Below are 20,936 nucleotides of genomic sequence, written 5' to 3'. Positions count from 1 at the left end.
TACTGGCCCAGGGGCCACGCGGGGCCCCAGCGGATGCCAGCAAGCTCCCTGGCCACCCTTCCACCCTCCTCCCTCCAATTCTCCCACGGGCGCTGGGTGCAGCCTTTCCTGCGCTCCACCTCTGCTCCCTCCTGAGACTCGCACAGCCACCTAAACCCAGGACGCGGCGGAGCCAGCCCCTCACGCAGGACCCCGGTACCTGAGGGTCCTCACGGAGATGCAGTACTTCCACATGAGGCTCCACACGGCGCGGCCACCGCCCTTCATTCCTGGCGTGGTGGGGAGATGGGGCCCAGGGGCCGCGGCCGCTGCCCTCCCGGCCTGGCTCCCCTCTCCAGCTCTCAGGTCACCTCCTTCTTCATGGTGGGAAGAAGAAACAAACGGCCCCAGAGCCGGAGGGTCCTGGCTCTCTCAGGCCAGGGCAGGTCCCGGCCACCGGCTCTGCTGTCCCCGGCGAGCCCCGGCCCCGTCCATCTGCCCTCCGCCCTCCCGGCGAGCGTCCCTCGCGCCCCAGGCCCCGTGGCTCCGGCGCAACCTTGCACCCGCCGCCTGCCAGGAGACGGTGGCCGCGGGCCAGGGGAGCCGTGAGTCACCAGCCGGGGCGGGACGGGCCAGGGGCGTCCGCGGTGCCGGATCGCGGGTCCAGAGGCCGGTGTGGGGCTGGAGAGGAACGGCCAGGCGGGAGGCGGGGCGGCGGGGAGGCAGGCGAGGGCGGGACCACATCCTCCCGCGTCCCCAGAGGCCCGAACCCAACACCCGCCCCAGGCCAGGCCGGCCCACCCGGAGACCTGGCCCACACGGGAGGAGCCAGGGCGGCCCTGCCAGGCTGGCGGGGCGCAGGCGGGCGGCCACAAACACCGCGCCCCTGGGGTCTCCACGCGGCTCAAAGGCACCGCCCGGGTCCTGGCCGGGTCACTTGGCTCTCAGCCTCTGGTGGCGGCAGGTCCCTCTCCAACCCTAGCTGCCCCTCACTCTGGCCATGGTGGGGTCGGGGGCCCTGGGCGCAGTTGGTGGGGCTGGCGCTCAGTCGCCTTGTCCTCCCAGTGGCTCTGTCCAGTGGGTTTTATCAGCTCCATCTCACAGGTGGGGACACAGAGGCCCAGACCTGGGGAGCGGTGGGGGGGACCAGGTCCAGGAGAGCTGGCACGAGGGACGGAGCACGTGCCAGCCTCTCTAAGGGGGCACTGACGGGCTCAGCCCCGGGGGTGGCTGAGGGAGGCAGGGAGGCTGGACAGAGCAGCCTCCACCCAGGACAGCTGCTCCCAGGCCCAGCCCAGGGCAGGAAGCTGGGGCTTCCCAGGCAGAGCCCCTGGGGACGGTGACTCAGGCCCACACAACCCGCTTCTCCCCACCCGCGGCCCCAGGAAGCTCCCCAGAAGGCAGGTGGCAGGAGCCAGGGCGGCCCGGAGCCCTCGGGCACCACGCACAGCTGTCCCACCCAGGGGACACCAGGACTCCTCTCCACCCAGGAACCCGGGCCGGCTCCGAGGACTGCCACCGGCCCACACGCACGCCCAGGCCCTGCTCTGTCCCCAGGTCCCCTGCTTTCAGATTCCAGCCTCACTTGGGCAGAGGTGAGCAGCTGCGGCTTGTCTGTCCCCTGCCGAGGAAGCGAGAGAGGGTTCTGGAAAGGCCAGGCCTCCCCGGGGCTCTGGGGGCACGATTCCCCTGAGACACCACGAGCCCGCTCCACTGACCGCAGGCGGAAGGGGCTCCTGCGCACCCCTGGGGACCGGCTCACCGCCCTACCAGGCCACCCAGGCCCTCAGGGGACCCCACTGACCGAGGGGAGGTCTCCCTGGACGGAATGGTCTGTCCCCTCACCCTGGCTTGACCTCCTTCTCAGGCACCTGGTAAGGTCCCCCCGTGGGCTTGTCTGAAATGTGCCTAGAGGAGACGTGTCCTGGGGACCCTCCGTGGGTGGCGAAGCCTTTCTTCACAGGTCTCCCCGCGCCCGCGTCACACCACCACCACCAGCTGGCCTCAGCGCCCAGTCAGCCTCCGCACACAGAGCAGCCCTGCTCCCCTCCGTGAGCCCTTGCCAGCCCTGTCCACCCACCGCCTCCCGCCTTCCAGCGCCCTACCCGTCTGTCCATCCACCCATCCATCTATCCATCCGTCAGTCAGTCTGTCCATCCATCCATCCACCCATCCATCCATCCATTCATCCACCCATCCATCCATCCATCCACCCATCCATCCATGCATCCGTCCATCCACCCATCCGTCCATCCACCCATCCATCCATCCATTCATCCACCCATCCATCCATCCATCCACCCATCCACCCATCCATCCATCCATCCACCCATCCATCCACCCATCCATCCATCCATCCATCCATCCATCCATCCATCCATCCGTCCATCCACCCATCCGTCCATCCACCCATCCATCCATCCATTCATCCACCCATCCATCTGTCCATCCACCCATCCATCTATCCATCCGTCAGTCTGTCCATCCATCCATCCACCCATCCACTCATCCATCCATCCATCCATCCATCCATCCATCCACCCATCCATCCATCCACCCATCCATCCATCCATCCATCCACCCATCCATCTGTCCATCCACCCATCCATCCATGCATCCGTCCGTCCATCCATCCGTCAGTCTGTCCGTCCATCCCCCCATCTGCCCACTAATCAGCCATCACCCACTCCCTCCTGCTCTGGGAGAGTCCCTTGTCCCCACAGGGCTGACAGGTGAGCTACGGGGCAGCCTTTCCTTCTTCACCCCCGCGCTCTGGTCCGGCCGGCGCTAGGGACCTGCCCTGCCCCTCACCTGCGTGCGCTGCCCCGGGGCCTCTAGAGCCAGGATGCCGCTCAGCCCTGGGACAGAGACTCTGGCCTGGATCCAGCGCCGGGGACGCTTCTCACCCAGCCAGGCCAAGTGCTTGTCACATGTGCCCTCCGGGCCCACTTGGTGACGGGCACCGGTGGGTCAGGCAACTGCTGGACAGGAGGAGAGGACCTTGGCCTGGAGGAGTCTCGGGGAGAGGGCACTGTCCCCGGGTAGGGCTGGGAAGAAAGCCGTGGACCAGAGTCCCTGGTGAGCCCCTGTCCCTGAGCCCTGAGGGCCGGGCCTCAGGTCTTTGCTCCTCCTGGTGGCTACGTTCCCCCTTTACAGGTGGGGAGACCAAGGCGCTGGACGGAGCGCGTTCCCAAGATCCCGCGGGCCGGGTCCTGATTCTCCCCAGTCCGGGGCCTCAGCTTGGGGGCAGCCAGTCAGAGTCTGAGCGCAGAGGACTCCAAGGCGCCGGAGCAGGAACCTCAGTGTCCCCTGCATGAGCCCATCCCGCCGTGGCCGGGAGCCTGGCAACAGAAGCTGTCACAGAGTCGAGCTTTCCATTGGGGCAGCCTGGGCTGCTCTGGGGTCCCCACCAGCCCTGACGACTCTCAGTATCCGCCCCCTTGGCGCCTGGCATGGAACCCAGGGCCCCACAGATGCTGCGCCAAGAGCCACAGCCCCAGGTCTGTCTCCCCATCTCACGGACGAGGAAACAGAGGGTCCATTTTCCTGAATGCCAACTTACTTATCAGGCCCCATCTGTGTCCACCATCCTACAGTGGCTTGTCCTTGTGGACGGGGTAGACTCCTTATTCGCCTTGGACTCTCCTGTCCCTATATGAGTTACCCCATCTTTCTGTCCCTCTGCCAAACAGTAATAAGAATCCCAGGTGGCCCATGCCTGTCATATTCAGCCTCAGGAGGCTGAGGCAGGAGGCTCGCAAGGTGGAGGCCAGCCTCAGTCACTTGGCGAGGCCCTGAGTAACTTATCCAGACCCTGTCTCTAAATAAAATGTAAAACGGGCTGGGGATGCGGCTCAGGGGTGAAGCACCCCTGGGGTCCATCCCCGGGACCAAAGAAAAAGAAAAACACCGCAGTGTGGGCAAGGAAGAGTCAGCCATGCTGGGCGACGGGCAGGCTCAGCAGACAGTCCCGTCTGAGCTTGTTTCAAATTTCCAGCCATAAAAAGTTAAAAGCAGGGCACAAACCCGTCAGCTACCTGGCAATCATGCTTGAATACAGTTTAAGAGGAAACTTTATATCACTCCCCTCGATGGAAAAGCAAGGTAACCACGAAAACAAGGCAGCTAAGTTGCTTGGTGTCACGCAGATACTGTTTCCTGCCAAAGAAGCTGGCCCGGCTGTGACAAAGCAGCCCCGGGGGGAGGAGAGAGCCCACACTCACAGTGGACCACCTTCATTGGAGTCCTGAGCCAGGGAAGGGCCACGTCAGGCCTTTTGTCAGCCTCTGCTTCTCCTGGGACAGAAAGTGAAGAGGAGGATCCTTGGGGCAGGTCCACCCCAGCTGAGCTCCTGGGCTCCTACCTCCCTCCGTCCCGTAGCCGAGAGGGACTCGGTGGAGGACTCGGCCTCTGGAGCCGTTTGGGATTTTCTACATCACACGACCTGGGTACAGAAGAAGAGACTGAGGTTCGCAGTGGGGCAGGTCACAGGGCAAGTCCGTGGCGGGGAAGGAGAGGACTCTGGCTTCAGGATCAGCTGGTCTTTCCGTTGCTCGTGGACATTTACCGAGCGCTTTCTGTGGGTTGGGCAAAGAGAGCACCAGGGGACGCGGGGCGGGAGTGACCTCAACTGAGACCAGCTGAGTCTTGGAAGCAGGAGATGAAAGACAGAGGCTTTCCAAGGACAGGTGGAAGGAGAACAAAGGGAACGCAGCGGAGCCACGTGGAGAGGGGTGGGACCGGTGACCGGAAGCCTGTCACTGGAGGTGGCCCTGGAGCTGAGGCCCCAGGGAGGGTTTCAGGAGAGGCTGGGGCCCGAGGAGGGGGACCCGCCCTCAGCCGCACGCGGGGCTCTGTTTCAAGTTGGCATTTCAGATTCACGGGGGACGTGAGGAGGTCCAAGGAGCTCCCAGGCGCCCGCCACCCAGAGTCCCCGCGGACGCAGCCCCTGCCTGGTCAGCTTTGTTCCTGTGCCCACGATCGCGTGTGGACACGCGCTCGCACACGCCAGCACACTTTCTGGTGGGCATGTGTTTGGAGGAAGTCACCCTTCCCAAGGCCCTGCCGCCTCACAGGGTCTGTGCCACCAACGAGGACGTCCCCGGCACCAGCCCAGCGCTGTCTCCAAGTCGGGACCTTGATGCGGAATCCAGGCAGCCACGCGAGGCCCTGGACCCCCGATGGGGCGTGTGGATGTCCAGAGGGAGACATGTGCCCAGGGCCGCCCCCCACGATCAGGAGGCCCAGGGCTGGCGGGGGACCCCGAGCCGCCCTGAGCTGTCGTACGCAGGCCCATCTGCAGGATGCGAGGGCCAGCGACCTGCGGCCATGTCGGCACCCGATGCGCCAAGAGAAAGGTGCGCTCGTCTGGACGCCCCACCAAAGCAGCCTCTGCTGCTTCCAACAGAGAGGATGTTAATAAAGACAAACTGCAGGGACACACGCCTGTCATCCCGGCAGCTTGGGAGGCTGGGGCAGGAGGATCGCAAGGTGGAGGCCAGCCTCAGCCACTCAGCGAGACCCTGTCTCTAAATAAAATAGAAAAAGGGCTGGGGAGGTGGGTAAGCAGCCCTGGGTGGAAGCCCCCCATGCCTGTCGCTCCCCAGTCCTCATCCGCCAGCCCTGCGGCACCCAAGAGCCTCGGGGCCTGGAAACTGCAGCCCTGGGGAGACCGCTGTTCCCACCGCACAGGAAAGCAGGCCTGCAGGACGCCGCAGCCTGTGTTTGTTTTGAAACACGACATTTTGTTTACTTGATCGGTGGGGCTGCTTGGCATCCCTCTGCATTCTGTGCCCGAGCCGATGCCTCACAAGCCAACGGCAGCCACGTGGCATCGGCAGAGAGCACAGAGCGCGTGGGCACGCTCTGCTCCGCAGAGTCTCGCGGGAGCCACGGAGGGGTCCTTGTCCCCTCGCGGGTGAAGACAGAGGGGTGGTGGACTGGTTTGCCAGGGCTGAACGTGACCCCCAAGTTCCTTCGCTGGGAGCGTGATCCCCAACCCAACCGCCCTTGAGGAGGGTTTTAGGGCGGAGGGCTCCACCCTCAGGACGGCGGGTCTGTCGGTGTCCAGGTGGGTTCCCCACGCACAGCCGAGCCCCCCACCCCAAGCCTCTCCCTCTGCCTTCGGCCGCCATGACACAGCAGGAAGGCCCTTGTCACATACCGTCCCCTTGATCTTAACTTGCTGCTTCCGGAACCCAAGAAATGAATCTCTAGCTGGGTGCATAGCGCACACCTGTGATCCCAGTGGCTGGGGAGGCTGAGGCAGGAGGATGGCAAGGTGGAGGCCAGCCTCAGCCACATGGCAAGCCCCTGAGCAACTTAGTGAGACCCTGTCTCTAAATAAAAAACTAAAAAGGACTGGGGTGTAGCTCAGTGGTTAGGCACCCCTACGGATTCAATCCCCGGTATCGAAAAGGAAAAAAAAAAGAAAGAAAGAAAGAAATCTGGTTTTTGCAAGTTATCCAGTCTCAGGTATTTTGTTAGACCAACACGAAATAGACTGGACTACAGCGAAGGACCACAGATTTGTGGCTTAAACAACAGAAATTTATTTTCTCATAGTTCTGGAGACTGGAAGTTCAAGGAGTCCCCAGGGAAACGGTGTCCCCACACACAAACACACACACACACACACACACTCACACACTTATGCATAAATGTGTGTGTGTGTGAGAAAGACGGGGGGGGGGAGGGGGTAGCCTATGTGACTCCAGAGGCTGACAAGTCCCAAGATCTGCAGTCGGCTGGAGGCCCAGGAGAGCTGATGGTGTCATTTTGGTCTGAAGGCTTCATGCTTGAGACCCAGGAAAAGCCCACCTCTCTGTTCAAGTCTGAAGGCAGAAGGACCCTGATGTGCTACCTCCAAGACTGTCATGGAAGAAGAGTCCTTCCTGAGTCTCTTGGTTCTACTCAGGCCTTCAAGGGACTGGATGAGGCCCACCCACATCACAGAGGACGATCTGTCATGGGGCCTTCAACTGATTGGATGAGGCCCACCAATACCACGGAGGATGATCTGTTACTCAATCTACTGACCCAAAGTTAATTTCATCCAGGAAGACCCTCACAGACAGTCACAGGATAATGTCTGATCAAGTCTCTGGGCCCTCTATGGCTCAGTCCAGGGGACATGTAGAATGGACACATAAAATGGGCCCCAAGTTCCTTGTCTTGTAAAGACATCAGCCAGATGCATTAGATCCCACCCTAATCATCTCATTTACCCAAGATGTGATTTCCAAACCAGGCCACCCTCTGAGGGAGTAGCAGGTGAGGACGTCAACTGGAGCCCTGGCAGGACGGGGGACTCTGCTCCTCAGCACTCAGACCTAGGCCCCTCCCTTTCTGGGGACTCGGAGGCTCCTGGGCTGGTATGACCTTCCCCGGGCTGGCTGACCCGTCCAGCAGATGGCTGCCACGAAGTGACAGAAGCGCCCACAGTCACCGGGTTGGCTGCATCTGGCCTCTAGGTTCAGCAATCATCAAAGGCCACTGTGGGTCAGTGAGAAGCCAGCCCCAGCCTCACCCGGCAGGGGTCCTCCTGGGTCGGATCTCCAAGAATCCACCTCCACTGTCCCGCCCCCCAGGACGACTGTGGTTGACACAGAAAGAGGGTCACCAGCCCAGAGAGGCCAAGATTAAGGCAGGCCTGGCCTGGAGCCCACTTGGCCCTGAGGTCGGCTTGAAATGCCCTCTGGGTTAGAGCTGCTGATGGAGGCCAGGCTGCCCCTGCCCACCCTCGCTTCAGGTCCTGCCTCTGAACTTGGCAGGGCTGGGCTCTCGGGGATTGAACGCAGGGGCGCTTAACCCCTGAGCCACCTCCCCAGCCCTTTTTATGTTTCATTTAGAGGCAGGGTCTCTGCTGAGTTGCTCAGGGCCTTGCTAAGTGGCTGAAGCTGGCCTCCAACTTGTGATCCTCCTGCCTCAGCCTCCCGAGCTGCGGAGATGACAGGTGAGTGCCACCGTGCTGGACCCGGATGCTTGCTTCTTTGTGCTTCACTGTTTACGGTGCTGAAGAGGAACTTCCTCAAGTCCCTGGCAACGTGGTCACTCGGACCCTCTGGTGCATTTCTCACTCCCACCCCCTCCAGGGCCTCACTGGGGTCTGATAGAAGGACATGCTCACAGGGACGTCGGCCATCCTGTCCTGTCCGGAACACAGGCTCCTTACTCCCACGACCCCCCAGGGAATGGCCTTTCCCTTCCGGAGCGCGGGGCTGGAGACCGGCAAGTTTGGAAGCCTGCCTGTGTCTGTCCCTGCTGGAAGCCAAGGGGTCCCTGGAGACGACCCCCGGCTTCCCACTCCGCCCACGGAGGACCCAGCACAGCCAAGGGGCGGGGGCTGACCTGACCTCCACCAATCCAGCTCTGTCCTGAGACGGCCGGTTGAGGGCGGTGCCGAGACTGATTGGCAGCTGCGAGCCCAGCCTGGGGGCACCAGGCAGCCCGCGCTGCCCAGGTCCTTACCGGCTTCTCCAGCTTCCTGCCGAGCCTCCCCCACCTCCCCGTTTTTTGGAATGCGGGGTTGAACCTGGGGGCTCAGCCTCAGCCACATCCCCAGCCCTTTTTCTACTTTATTTCGAGACAGGGTCTCGCTGAGTTGCTTAGGGCCTTGCTAAGTGGCTGAGGCTGGCCTCCAACTTGCCATCCTCCTGCCTCAGCCTCCCAAGCCACTGGAATGACAGGTGTGCGCCACTGTGCTTCACAAAACCGTAGATTTTACGTTATTTGTACTCTACCACAGCTTTTTAACAGTTGCAGATCGCCATCTGCGCATCTAAAGTTTTATGAAACATATGACACGGCCATTTGCATTAGCAAAGTTCCCAAAATACGCCTGGGGAAATGTAAACAGCACACCCTTTTGGGTCTGCCCGGGTTCGGTTTGGGGGATCAGGGCTGGGGACCCGCTACCACTTCGGATGTCGATGTCTGAAGCGCCATACTCCCTTGCGTCTGGTCTCTTTCACTAATGAAAGCTTCCAGCCGTCTGTCGGGTTTGGGGACCTGGGAGAGGACCCTGTCCCCCCAGAGGACACAAGGGCCCACCGACGGCCCTGCACTGGGGCGGAAGGCAGAGGCAGCCTGCGAGCATGTTCTGGTTTCAGTCTGCGGCTCAGCGCCGCCCCGGTCCTGGAGCCCCGGGATGATTCTAGATTAATTTAAGATCGCTAATGAGGAATAATTACCGGCTTCGGGGAGCCCGGCACACCCTCCGCTTAGAAGTGGCTGCTCACCCTCGTCTGCCAAACACCCTTCCACACGCACACTGCTGGGTTCGGGTCGCCGTCTTAAAGAGCAGAATGTGACATCAGGCCAAGGGCTCGGTCTCCCTCCCGGAGCCTTCCTGCCAGGGCACCTGCGTGGCCAGCGACCCCTGCCAAGTGCGGGGTCCCCATGCTGCCCCCGGATCCCCCAGAGCCACAGGGGGGCCTGCCCTCCTCCTTGGCCCAGGGGACAGAGCACCCAGCAGGTTCAGCGGGACGCCACCTTTTCTAAGCTCCCTGCCAGCGGGAGGTCTGGCCACTGAGTTCCTGCCCTCCAGTGGATGCGCCCACGGTGGGGACAACGATGGATGGAAGGGACGCGGACCCCAGCCTGGAGCGTGTCACTTCCAGAGCGCCTGGCCAGGCAGCGTGTGACCTTCCCAGCAAGAGGACCGTGAACTCCCGGCAGCACCGTGGACTGGCGGGGGGACTGAGGGCAAGTTAGTACCTCAGTTTCTTCACCTGGGAAATGGGACATTCACATCCTGTGTCATAGGGTTGGTGCCTTAGAACAGTCTTTTTTTCTTTTTTTCTTTTTTTCTTGGTCCCAGGGATGGAACCCAGGGGTGCTCAACCCCTGAGCCACGTCCCCAGTCCTTTTTCTATTTTATTTAGAGACAGGGTCCCGCTGAGTTGCTCAGGGCCTCACTAAGTGGCTGAGGCTGGCCTCCAACTTGCAATCCTCCTGCCTCAGCCTCCTGAGCTGCTGGGATGACAGGTGTGCATCCCCGCACCCGCTGAGAACAATATTGCATGTAGCAGGTTCTCAGGGGTCTGCCTTCTTTTTTAGCCTCAACCCCTCCATCCCTGACACTTCGGCCTCACCTTGGACCAGTTCTAAACCCACACCAGGCTCAGTCTTCCCTCCATGACTTTGGTTATTGGATCACTTCCACCCTTCAGTCTGGAAAAATCCAACCCCTCTACCCAGGCACCGCTGCCTCCTGCAGGAAGCCCTCTTTGATTTCTCCCAGACGGCCTCCCTCATGCAGCTGGCTCCCGGGAGCCGCCTCTATCTGTGCCCCATCTATGACTTCTGGGACTTGTTGGTGGGTCTTTTCCCTTGGTAGGCTGGGCGTGTCCCAGGTCCCAAGTGTCTGGGCCACAGTGGGAACTTGGAGTAAGAAACCCCCACAGTGGGTGGAAAGAGGAGGCTGGCTCTGTTCCGCCTGGAGGCTGAGCCAGGTCTTGGATCACAGGACCCCCAGAATGTGACTCTCAGCTTGTGGTCCACTAAGACCCTCCATGGACTCCCCACGGATGGCACGACAAAGCCCAGTCCTGGCAAGCACCCCTTCCCAGCTCCGTGGATCTGGCCACCACTGAAGCCACCTGACTTCCTGTCCTCGTGCCCCACTTCCTCTGCCCGTGACCCCATCTTCCCCACCTCAACCCAGCCGAGCTCCTCGGCCAAGCCTTTGACTTTGACTCGTGCCTTGTCTGTCTGACTCTGTGGGGCCCTGCGTGCCCCAGGACCTTGGCATCTGCATGGCCCCACGCTGTGCACCCTCGGGGGAGATTCCATCTCAGCACAAAAGAGGCCTGAGTTCAGATCCCGCGGCGCGTCCCCAGCTCTGTGCCCGGATGTGTGAGCCCCGCTTGGCTTGGCTGGGGCTGGAGCTAATCAGATGCAGGCTGGGCCTCTCTGTCTCTGGCACCCACCCAAGAGCGGGGACTTCCTTTCTACGGCTACCGTGCGACCCTCGGCGTCCCCCTCTTGGGAGAAAGTCCCCTGGAAGAGGACAGAAAAGCTCCCACGCTTTCCCGGAGGCGCCCGCATGCTAATGGCTGCGGACCTCACGGGGTGTGAAATTGGGAAAAACGCCTTCCCCAGAAGAGCCGCAGAAATTTCCGCCTCAAACTCTTTAATGACATGCCGCTAAAGGCGACAATGGCCACGGCTGGGCGGTGCTGTCCTGCTGGCCTGGGCAAGGGCTTTTCTTGACCAAGCGGGGCCTGTGGACACACACGCACACACTCAAGGTCACGCACGTGAACACCAGGGCTTGTGCTATGGGTAGCCCTCGTCACTTCAGGGAACAACCCTCAAGTCCCGCTACGGGTCACCCGGTCCAAATCCGGGAAACTGAGGTTCGGGGAGGGAAATTGACCTGCCCAAGGTCACACAGCAAGGGCAGAAAGCTGGACTTTGGTCTTCTCACCCCAGGCTGGGCTTCCCCCGAGTCTGTCTTCCTGAACCTGAGATCCACAGTGGCCACCAGGCTGGAGGGGCTGGGGACTCTGCACCTGCCTGACTGCCCTCCGGTGGGGTCAGCCCTGCTCAGGAGCACGCCAGCTCTCGGCTCTCGGGCTGACCCCAGCAGCGGGAGGCAGGGACACGCAGCCCTTGGCAACCCAGGCGACCACGTCCCGTTTCAGGATGGGAGAGAGAGGGTGGAAATGAACCGTGTCAAGTGCCACAGCCGCCCCCGGCCAGGAGCAGGGACCTGCGCCCAGAGGAGGCAGCCGGGTGGGTGGGCAGACTCAGGGTGAACTTCCCGTGGCCGGGCTGCCGGAGGGTGGGCTTACCTTTTGTAGGCCCCGTGCAGCGGCTGCAGGCACAGGATCTGCCCGTACTCCAGGCAGAAGGCCTTGAACTTGAGCATGGTCACTTCTGGGTCTCCAGCCGGACGCTCGGCTGAGGCGCCTCCGCAGAGACACGGGGCCGGCGGGAGGGAGGACGGGCCACCAGGGCGGCCGGCTCACACGGCCTGGCCCGGCCCCGCGGGCGGCACAGTCCCCGCCTCCAATACAAAGAGCGCCACACAAAGCGGCCTCACGCTCGGGCCCCGCCAGGCGCGGGGTCCTGCGGGCTCTGGCGGCCGGTGCTTCTGGGGGCTGCCGTGGGGTCCCCAGGGCAGGCTGGGGCTGGGCTGCGCTCTGGGGGTCCCCGGCCCGCCATGCCGGGGCGCCCGGGGGTGGGCGGCAGCTCTGAGAGTCTGTTTTCCCCGCCGGGTCCCAGGGCTGGGCGGGCACCTGCCTGTCCTGGAGTGGCCGGGACAGAGATGTCCCCGGGGAAGAGTTGAGACAGAGACCGACGCCGGCCTCCCCGGGCTGGACCGGTTACGTTCACGTTCGGCGGAATCCGGGTCTGGCCTGCGCCGGGGGACACTTACCACAGAGCCACATGGTGCCTGCGGAGGGGCAGCTCCCTCCGAAAGGCAGGGAAGAAAGACGGACAGGGCCGCCCAGCGCCACCACGGTTGCCAGGGCAACGGGGACACATTGATAGAATCTAAAATGGAACCGTGATGACAGCTGCTGATTGGCTGCTGGGACGGGACCCCGTCACTAAGGAGGTGGGGGGTGCCCGGGGGGAGGGGCCAGGGCCAGCCAGGGGCACTGTCGCCCAGGCCTCCAGGTGGACTCGGGGGCCTGGCAGATCTGTGGATGATCCCGGGGTCCAGCCTCCCTCCCCCGCCACCCTTTGGGCTGCTTCCTGGCTTTTTCTTCACTGCCTGGTGGCCGTTCCCACATCCCAGTCACCAAGGAACTTAAAGTGACCCTCACAGGGTCCTCCTGCTGCTCTCAGAATAAAGGCCACACCAGGTGCCGTGGCGCGTGCCTGACATCCCAGCAGCTCGGGAGGCTGAGGCAAGAGGCTCGCAAGGTGGAGGCCAGCCTCAGCTACTTAGCGAGGTCCTAAGCAACTCAGTGAGACCCTGTCTCTAAATAAAATAGAAAAAGGGCTGGGGATGGGGCTCACTGGTTAAGTACCCCTGGGACTAAAAAATACCCAAAAAGGCACCAGGTCTCTGCTGACCGCCTGACCTCCCTGACGCTTGGCTACTCGGCCCAGTCCCCGGTCCTCATGCTGCTTGATGTCCTCCACTGGACACGACGGAATGACCCTACTTATCCAAAAGTAGGGGCCACTGCAGGGCACACTGCATTCATTCCCCAACGCCCGGCCCAGTCCAGGGCGGCCACTCAGTCACGGTCGGCAGAAGACACAAAGGGTCTTTGAGCACCAAGCACGCCACAGTCGCCATGCTGGCCGCTTCGGGCCTACTGACCCCACTGACAAGGCAGGGGTCACCTTCCATTCCCACAGGAGGCCTCCCGACCCTTCTGCTCCTTGGCAGATGAGGAGACAGAAGCTCAGAGAAGACCCCATCCCTAGAGAGGAGCAAGGGAGCTCTGGGGATCCCAGCCAGGAGGGAGTGACGTCACAGGCCATCAGGTTCAGGCCACCAAAGTGTTCTAAGTGTCCTGAGCGAGGCTTCCAGCTGCCAGAGCCAGGGTGGGGGACCCAGGGGCCTGACCCCATGCCATGCCAGCCACACCTCGCTGGCCTGTGTCTTTGGAGGGCCTTTCCTCAGCCTGTCGTCTGCAAACTTGCTGCTTCTAGAAGGCCGGTTCCCAGCCGGAGGTGACTTTCGTCACAGTGCCCTACCACTGGGGACACCTGGCAAAGTCAGTAGAAAGGTTTGGGTGTCACATGGGGGTGGGGCAGAGGTCGGGAAAGCGGGTCTGGAGAGGCTGCGACCTCGAAAGAGACGTCGCGACGCGGCAGTGGGGTGGGAGGGAGGGGGAGGGGCAGCCCCACTTGACAAGGGGACAGAGAGCGGACCCGTGGTAAGGAGAAGACAGCGCCTGCAGAGGGCCAGGCGCCGGCCGGCCAAGGTGGTGCGGGCTGGGCCGGCCGCCCCGCCCCTCGCCCCGCCCCTCGCCCAGCCCTCGCCGTTCGCCCCGCCCTTCGCCCAGCCCTCGCCGTTCGCCCCGCCCTTCGCCCCGCCCCTCGCCCCGCCCCTCGCCCCGCCCCGCCCCCGGGACAAGGACATCAGCTTTCCGCTCACGCCTGTGGCAGAGGAAGCCGGCTGTGCCTTTGAAAGGCACCAATTACTGGCTGGGACCTTTGTTTCTGAGTTCCCAGGCTGCAGCGCCTCCAGACGCTCTGTGGGGGTGGAGCGGGCCTGGCCCCGGGCACCTTCACCAGGCGGCCTCCAAGGGGCCCTGGGGAGCAGGAGGGGGCTCCTGGGGGCCGAGTCCTGGGTCTGGCACCAACGCGCCTTCTAGGTTGCGGGTGTCAGTTTTCCCACCTGTGAAATGGGAGCACTGAGCCGGCTCCACCTGTGCAGAGCCGCTAGGAGGACGCACGAGCACGCTCCACATCTCTGCAAGATGACAGAGGGGGCAGAACCCACGGAGCACCTGCCTCCTTGCTGTTCTACAAATGTGCCCTGCGTGCTCTGCCTCAGGGCCTTTGCACTGCTTGGTCCCACTCTTGGTCCCACTCAAGGAGGGCTCGTGACCCTCCTTTCCTACCAGGCTCTCGTTACATAGCATCTCCTCAGAGAGGCCTCTCCTCGCTGTCCTTCCAACACTCTGTTCCTTTCCCACTAACTTATTTCCCTTCCTAGTCCTTATCACCAACATATGAAAAGTTAACTTCTGCCAGGCGCGGTGGCGCACCTGTCATCCCAGAGGCCGGGGAGGCTGAGGCAGGAGGATCGCCAGTTGGAGGCCCTCTTAGCGAGGCCCTCAGCAACTCAGGGAGACCCTGTCTCTAAATAAACTATAAAAGGGGCTGGGCGGGGCCAGCCAGCCCCACAGAGCCCTGTCCACTCTGCCCTCATACCAGCACCTCCCCTGCCTGGCCCCCAGCAGGGTGCCTGTCCCGCGGGCCAGGGGGCCATGCAGGTGGAGCGGCCCTGCTGTGGGCACCGGGGCTGGGCTCTGAACCTCCTTCCCTGGTGCCCGTCACCCCTGCCCTTCGCGGGTCCCCATGGCCTGTGTTTTCCTGGGGGCGCTCCATCCTGCCCTTCCAAGAGGGAGCAGGTCCCCTCCTGGCCCTGTCCCCAGTGCAGAGCCCATCTGCGTGGCCACGTGGGACACAGTCCCTAAGACAAGCCCTTCCAGGACCCGCGGGCGCAGACTCAGGGACGCTGCCTCCACTGCGCAGGCGCGAGTCCTTCCCGGGAGGAACAGACCAGCTCCGTCCAGAACGTCAGGAGGACGCACGGAGGCCACGCGCCTCAGGCCCCGGGCTCCACCCGCAGGGACTGCAGACCCAGGCGACCTTGGCTTCCCGCCCGCGTTGGGACCCCGCTGCCATGGGGACGGCCTGGTCCTCAGGGGCCCTTCAGCTGCAGCCTGATCTTCGGTTGCGCCCCAACTTGGGAGGCCACCGGCCCCAACTTGGGAGGCGTCCTCGTCCTCAGGGAACATGTCATTTCATCCCTTTTTGGTCCTTTGGCTTTGCTCCTGGGGTGCTGGTGACGGAACCCAGGGCCTTGCATGTGCTAGTCACCCCCCGGGAGACCCAGCAGCGGCACCTCTGGTCTTGGGGGGCTCTGGGGTCAAAGAGCGGCGCTCCGGCAGCCCCGGCTGCCTGGGGGGCCCGCCCGGTGCCCTCGCGGAGCCCGCGGAGACAGTACCTGTACCGGTCGGTGGAGAGGCTGCTTCCGGTCTCCAGCGAGCTCCTGGGTGCAAAAGGGAGACAGGGTTACACACGGGGCGGGGGTCCTGCCACTCAGGCCCCCCGGGGAGCAGGGGAGCTCAGAAGTGTCCCACGGCCGCCACCTCCGCCCAGCCAGCGCCTGCAAGAATCCATGTGCTTTCCTCGCTCCAATGGGTCTCTGGCCACCGAGGGCTGGGCGAGGTCAAGTCCAGCTGGGGAGGCTGGGGCTGGGGCTCAGGGAGAGGACGCCCCAGGGCACGGCCAGGGAGCTCCCGGGGCTGGGGCAGACTTTATTTAATGCCATTTCATTTTAATTCGTCATTATTATTATTATTATTGTCAGGGCTATGGATGGAGCCCAGGGCCTCCCACATGCTGGACAAGCACCTGACCACGGAGCTCCGTCCCCGCCCTTGGCTGGGACTTCAGCTGGGGTACATCTGACCAGAGACCACCGAGCTCCTTCCCCACAGGCTGTGCCGAGAACCCTTAAAGACCCACAGTCCTCGGCCCCGCCAGCCTCCCTCGGGGAGCCCAGGAGCCTGGTCCCCTGCCCAGAGACTCCGTGTCCAGCTCTGGATCTGGGCCCGGAGCCTGGATCCAGTTTCGTTTCTTTGATGGAGTTTTGGCTGTGGTGACGGGGAGTGGAGGGAAGACGCTCACTTGGGACCAAATCCTGTCTTCACCCCGAAACAGCCACCAGAGCTAGAGCCGGTCCCTTCACCTGATAGAACCTCAGTTTCCTCATCTGTAAAAGGGAACAGCAGCAGTGGACCCTCCAGGGGGTGACTCATGCATCCAGGAGGGCTCAGGAAATGTGAATCTGTAAGCTGCGGAACCAACCTGGGCACCCTGCAGCACACGACGGGATCAAGAAACGGTGGTACAAATCCACAGTGGAATATTACTCAGCCATCAAGAAGAGTGAAATGGCGGCATTTGCTGGTGAACAATGGAGCTGGAGGCTGTCATGCTAAGCGAGATAAGCCAATCCCAAAACACCCCTGTGGGCCCAGGCCTGGCCACTGGGGGCCGGAGGCGGAGCCCGCTTGGCGCCATCGGAGCGCCTGTCCTGCACTGGGGCCCGGGCAGGGTCCCCTCCCCGACCCTCTCTCCAGGGGCGGCGGCTGGGCCCTGCGGGTTTCCCGCAGCAATTCTGCTGGACCACAGTTCGTGTGGGGGTGGCAGATGAGAGTCCCTAGCGCCACGCCTGGCTTCAGGTGCCGTCCCCAAGGAGACCCCAGCCCAGGGCCGCTGCCTCCAGTCCCAGCGGGGGACCGCAGAGGACGGCCCCTCCCCGGGGCCAGGGGCTCAGCAGCTCTCAGTGAGGAGCCCCAGCTACCCAGCTATCAGTCCCCAGCTGGACGGCTCCGTGTTGACAAGTCCATGCAGGACAACATCGACACGTCCCCCCGAGACGCCACAGCACGGGTCACCCAGCCACCCCGCCACCCGCAGCTCCCGACCTGCACTGGTCATATCACCCCAAGACACGTAGCCGAAGCCACCTGGGTGGTAGGAGCTTCTTCCAACTCCTTCGCGTCTGACCTTGACCCTGGCCTGAACCTTAGGAGACCCCTGGGGTCCCACCCCCTTCACAGATGTGAAGGCGAGGCTCCGGGGGCGTGGTTAAAGCACCATCCCATCCCCCGTCTCCACACCCAGAGCGAACTCCTATTCACCCTTCAAAACCCTGCACAGACGTCAACTCCTACGTGCCGCCTCTGCTGACAGCCTACTTCACCCCACAACCCAAGGACGCTCCTCCCTTCCTGCGTCCTTCTCTATCTTTTGTCTCCCACTCCCCTCCTAATACCGAACATGGTTCGAGCAGTTCCTAAGCAGCAGGAAGTACAGGGACCCTCCCCCGGTCCCCAGCAGGGGTACAGGGACACTCCACCATACTGGACGGCCAGTTCTAACCAGAGAGAACCTCACTGAGGTCCGTGTGTGACAATGGGGACCTGTGGTCACGATGGCCCTCCTGTCCACTGTGCCCTCACAGTGACACAGCCTCACTGGCCTGCAGCCGTGGACTCAGTGTGACCCCCCATGGCAGATGCTGGGCCTGCCCAGACACCTCGCTTCTCCCCACCTGTGTCCCTGCCCCGTCCTGGGGACTCCTTGATGGCCTCAGCCACTCACGGTTGGTTGCCCCACGTCTAGTGACCCTCCAGAGAGCCCAGCTAGGGTGGGCCGCACGGAGACCCTCCTTGGGCCAACCCCTGGGTGCCAGCGGCCTGCCACCTCGGCCACCACAGGGTCACCGCCCACTCTGTGCCCTCCTGCCTCACAGGCTCAGCTGGGCTCCGTACGGCCAGGGACGGGCACAGGCCAGGCTGCAAAGCCCCCTTGCAAGCATACCTACGTCTGGAACCCACCGCTGGGCTCAAACCCCAGTTTTAGTCCCCCAAAGTCTTCGTCCTGGGCAGAGACGACCCTCCCTAAGCCCCACGGGGTTGCTGGGAAGAAATGAGATCTTATCTACCAGGAAAAGCTGCTTTCTAAACCAACGGGTGCCAAGGACGCGTGTCCCAGACACACGGCTGTCACTAGCCCATGGACCAGAGATTATATGGAGACGCGAGAGCTAAAAGACCTGACTTCCACAACTAAGAGGAACGGGGTTCAAATCCCAGCTGGGCCACATATTGGCAGTGTGACCTTGGGCAAGTTAATAAGCCTCTCTGTGCCTCAGTTAGGTTTCCTCATCTGTAGTGTTTCAGGAAGATTCTACAGGGTAATACTTTTTTTTTCCCTTCCATTCCAGGGATTGAACCCAGGCGTGCTAACCCCTGAGCCACATCCCCAGTCCTCTTTATGTTTTATTTGGAGACAGGGTCTCACTGAGTTGCTCAGGGATTTACTAAGTTGCTGAGGCTGGCCTCCAACTGGTGATCCTCCTGCCTCAGCCTCCTGAGTTGCTGAGATGACAGGCGGGCGCCACCGTGTGCAGCTCTCGAGATTCATCTAAATTGTGCCAATCGGTAGTTGATTCCTGTCAGATGCTGAGTAGAACCACCTGGCACAAATGTGACACAGTCCATTTCAGCATACACCTACTGAAGGGAATGACAGATTGGGTGGTGAACGTCCCCAGAGGCCTGTGTGCTAAGGCTTTGTTCCTGGAGTGCTGCTCTGTGGGACCCAGATCTGTCCCCCTTTCTCTCTTGGCTTCTTGGCCATGAGGTGCTTGATTCTCCCTCACCATGCGTTCCCACCATGACCTGCTGCCTCAACTCAGGCCCAAAGCAATGGGGCCAACCAATCATGGACAGAAACCTCCAAAACTGCAAGCCAAAATAAACCTCTCTCCTTTTCTTTTAAAATATATACATTTTTTAGTTGTAGATGGACACAATACCTTTATTTTGTTATTTCTATGTGAGGATTAAATGCAGTGCCTCACACATGCTAAGCGAGTGCTCTACCACTGAGCCACAAATCCCAGCCCAAACCTTTCTTCTTTATAAGCTGATTATCTCAGGTATTTTGTTACAGTAACAGAAAGGTGACTAACTTAAAGGGCATCTGGACATTGTCTGGTTTCAAAGTCATAATGAACAGAACCACTATGAACGTTTGGTTTGTTTCCTCGAGTCAAAGCAGATCTACATTTCTCTGGAATGAAAGCACCCAAGGGCGCAACCGCTGGGTCCTACGGTTTAAGAATTATTATCAGACTTTTCTAGAGGTTCTGCCCCACGTATACTCCCAACGGCAAAGGGTGAGTGGTCCAGTTTGCCCACATGGAATTCCTTGGTATTCCATGTTTGGTCCTTTGGATCGATGTGTAAAAAGTAGCCATATGTCATTGAGCTTGATTGACTGATCGCGATGCTGGAGATGGAGCAGAGGGTCCCAATCACGCTAAGTGAGCATCCATCACTGAGCTGCGCCCCCGGTCAGAGGGTAGGGGGCTCGACTGGCGTGACCGGCGTTCCCTTAACTTTGAATACTACTGACCACCTTCTCCCGCGTCCCTCGGCCACCCTGGTATCCTCATGGGAGAAGCGTCTGGTCCCCAGATGGTCTCACAGGAAACCAGTGGAGCCCCCGGGCCTTCCGATCTTGGGAAGTTCTGCCGGGTTTACCATGAGCATGCGCCCTGCCCTGAGACCCCTCCAGGACGCTCTGTGACGGAGGGGACAGGCGGGATCCGGGCTGCCACAGGGGCCCCGGGGCAGGACGTGAGCACACAGTCCCGGCCGGCTGCTGAGCGGGCTGCCCCTGTGGTTTGCAAGGGGCCCTGGGGGCAGCGGGTACCCCAGGAGGGAGCATGAGGCTGTTTCTGGAACTTTCCTTGGTTTCCTCCCTGGCCGGGCTCCCCTCCCTCTTGTTAAACAATGACCTCATACGGTCACAGCGTCAGCTGGAGAAGTAACCGTGGAACCAGCAAGAAAAACAGCACCCGCCCTTCCAGCTCCCCGGGGTCACCTGAGGGACTTTGTGACCACGACGGCTTCCAGGGTGGCCTGTGCCTGGGGACACACACACGTCTCCAGGGCGCTTCCCACCGGCCGTTCCTGCGGCCTGGCTGGGCCCAGGTCCCGCTGGGCATCGGGTGTGGCTGGGGCTCTGCGTCCACCCCCCGGAGCGGCTCCTCAACGGGCCTGTGTGTGGCCAGCTGTTCCTTTAGGCCCAGTTCCTGGAACCGCAGGGACGCGGGGGAGTGTCTTCAGGGCCCTGGGCACACGGATGCCAAGGGCCCCTACCCAGGGCCGACAGTGCTGGGGATGCTCAGGGTTCCAGAAGTTTCTGTGGGTGCCCCCCCGACCCTGCGCCAGCGGGACGAGCAGCTGTCGGCTCCGCCCAGGGCTTCTGAGGCAGGGCAGGGGCCCCTCCAGGACCTGAGCCAGGTCCCATTCGTCACGTGAGTGACCTGCCTGAGCCTCCATTCCCCCATCTGCAGAGGGAGGCTGGGCGCCTCCCTCAGAGGCCAGAGGTGCGCTGGGGGCCGCACACCCCGGGTCCCCCGAGCAAGGCCACAGGGGGCTGTGGCTCTCCTGTCCGGCTCTGGCCACAGACAGCTGGGCCTGCGGCCTAGACAGGGGTGGGGGGCCACCACAGGCACAAGGAGGTGGCTGTCCCGGGGCTGGCCTCCATGCCTCCGTCCGGCCAGCCCGCCCTGCCCGGGAGCCCAAGTCTCTGCTGTGGGGAGGGGCGGCGGGCGGAGGGCAGCTGTGTGAGGCCTCCCTGGACAGGTGTGCGGGGAGCCCGGGCTGAGACCTGCGTCCAGCTCCTTCTAGGCCTTTCTAGGCCTCGGTTTCCCATAAGCACCAGGG

General features: G+C 62.2%; 1 protein-coding gene across 11 annotated transcripts in view; it reads right to left on the bottom strand.

Moving 5' to 3' along the window:
* Positions 1 to 20,936, bottom strand: part of IQSEC1 (IQ motif and Sec7 domain ArfGEF 1) — a 291,864-nt gene that overhangs the window by 104,535 nt on the left and 166,393 nt on the right. For 7 of the 11 annotated variants that reach the window (XM_079122232.1, XM_079122225.1, XM_079122238.1 and 4 more), the window contains one exon: positions 15,629 to 15,673. The exons of 2 other annotated variants lie outside the window; for them this stretch is intronic. In XM_079122232.1, the coding sequence (XP_078978358.1) occupies positions 15,629 to 15,673 (45 nt within the window). Of the gene's footprint in view, positions 1 to 199; positions 579 to 11,777; positions 12,325 to 15,628; positions 15,674 to 20,936 lie in introns of those variants that run through there. 2 more of the 11 variants (XM_079122233.1, XM_079122234.1) reach the window with 2 other exon arrangements.

Source organism: Sciurus vulgaris (assembly GCF_902686455.1).
Source record: "Sciurus vulgaris genome assembly, chromosome: 19".
Classification (NCBI taxonomy): Eukaryota; Metazoa; Chordata; class Mammalia; order Rodentia; family Sciuridae; genus Sciurus; species Sciurus vulgaris.
The sequence above is the reverse complement of the archived record's forward strand: the minus strand, read 5'-3'. Positions and strand labels throughout refer to the sequence as shown.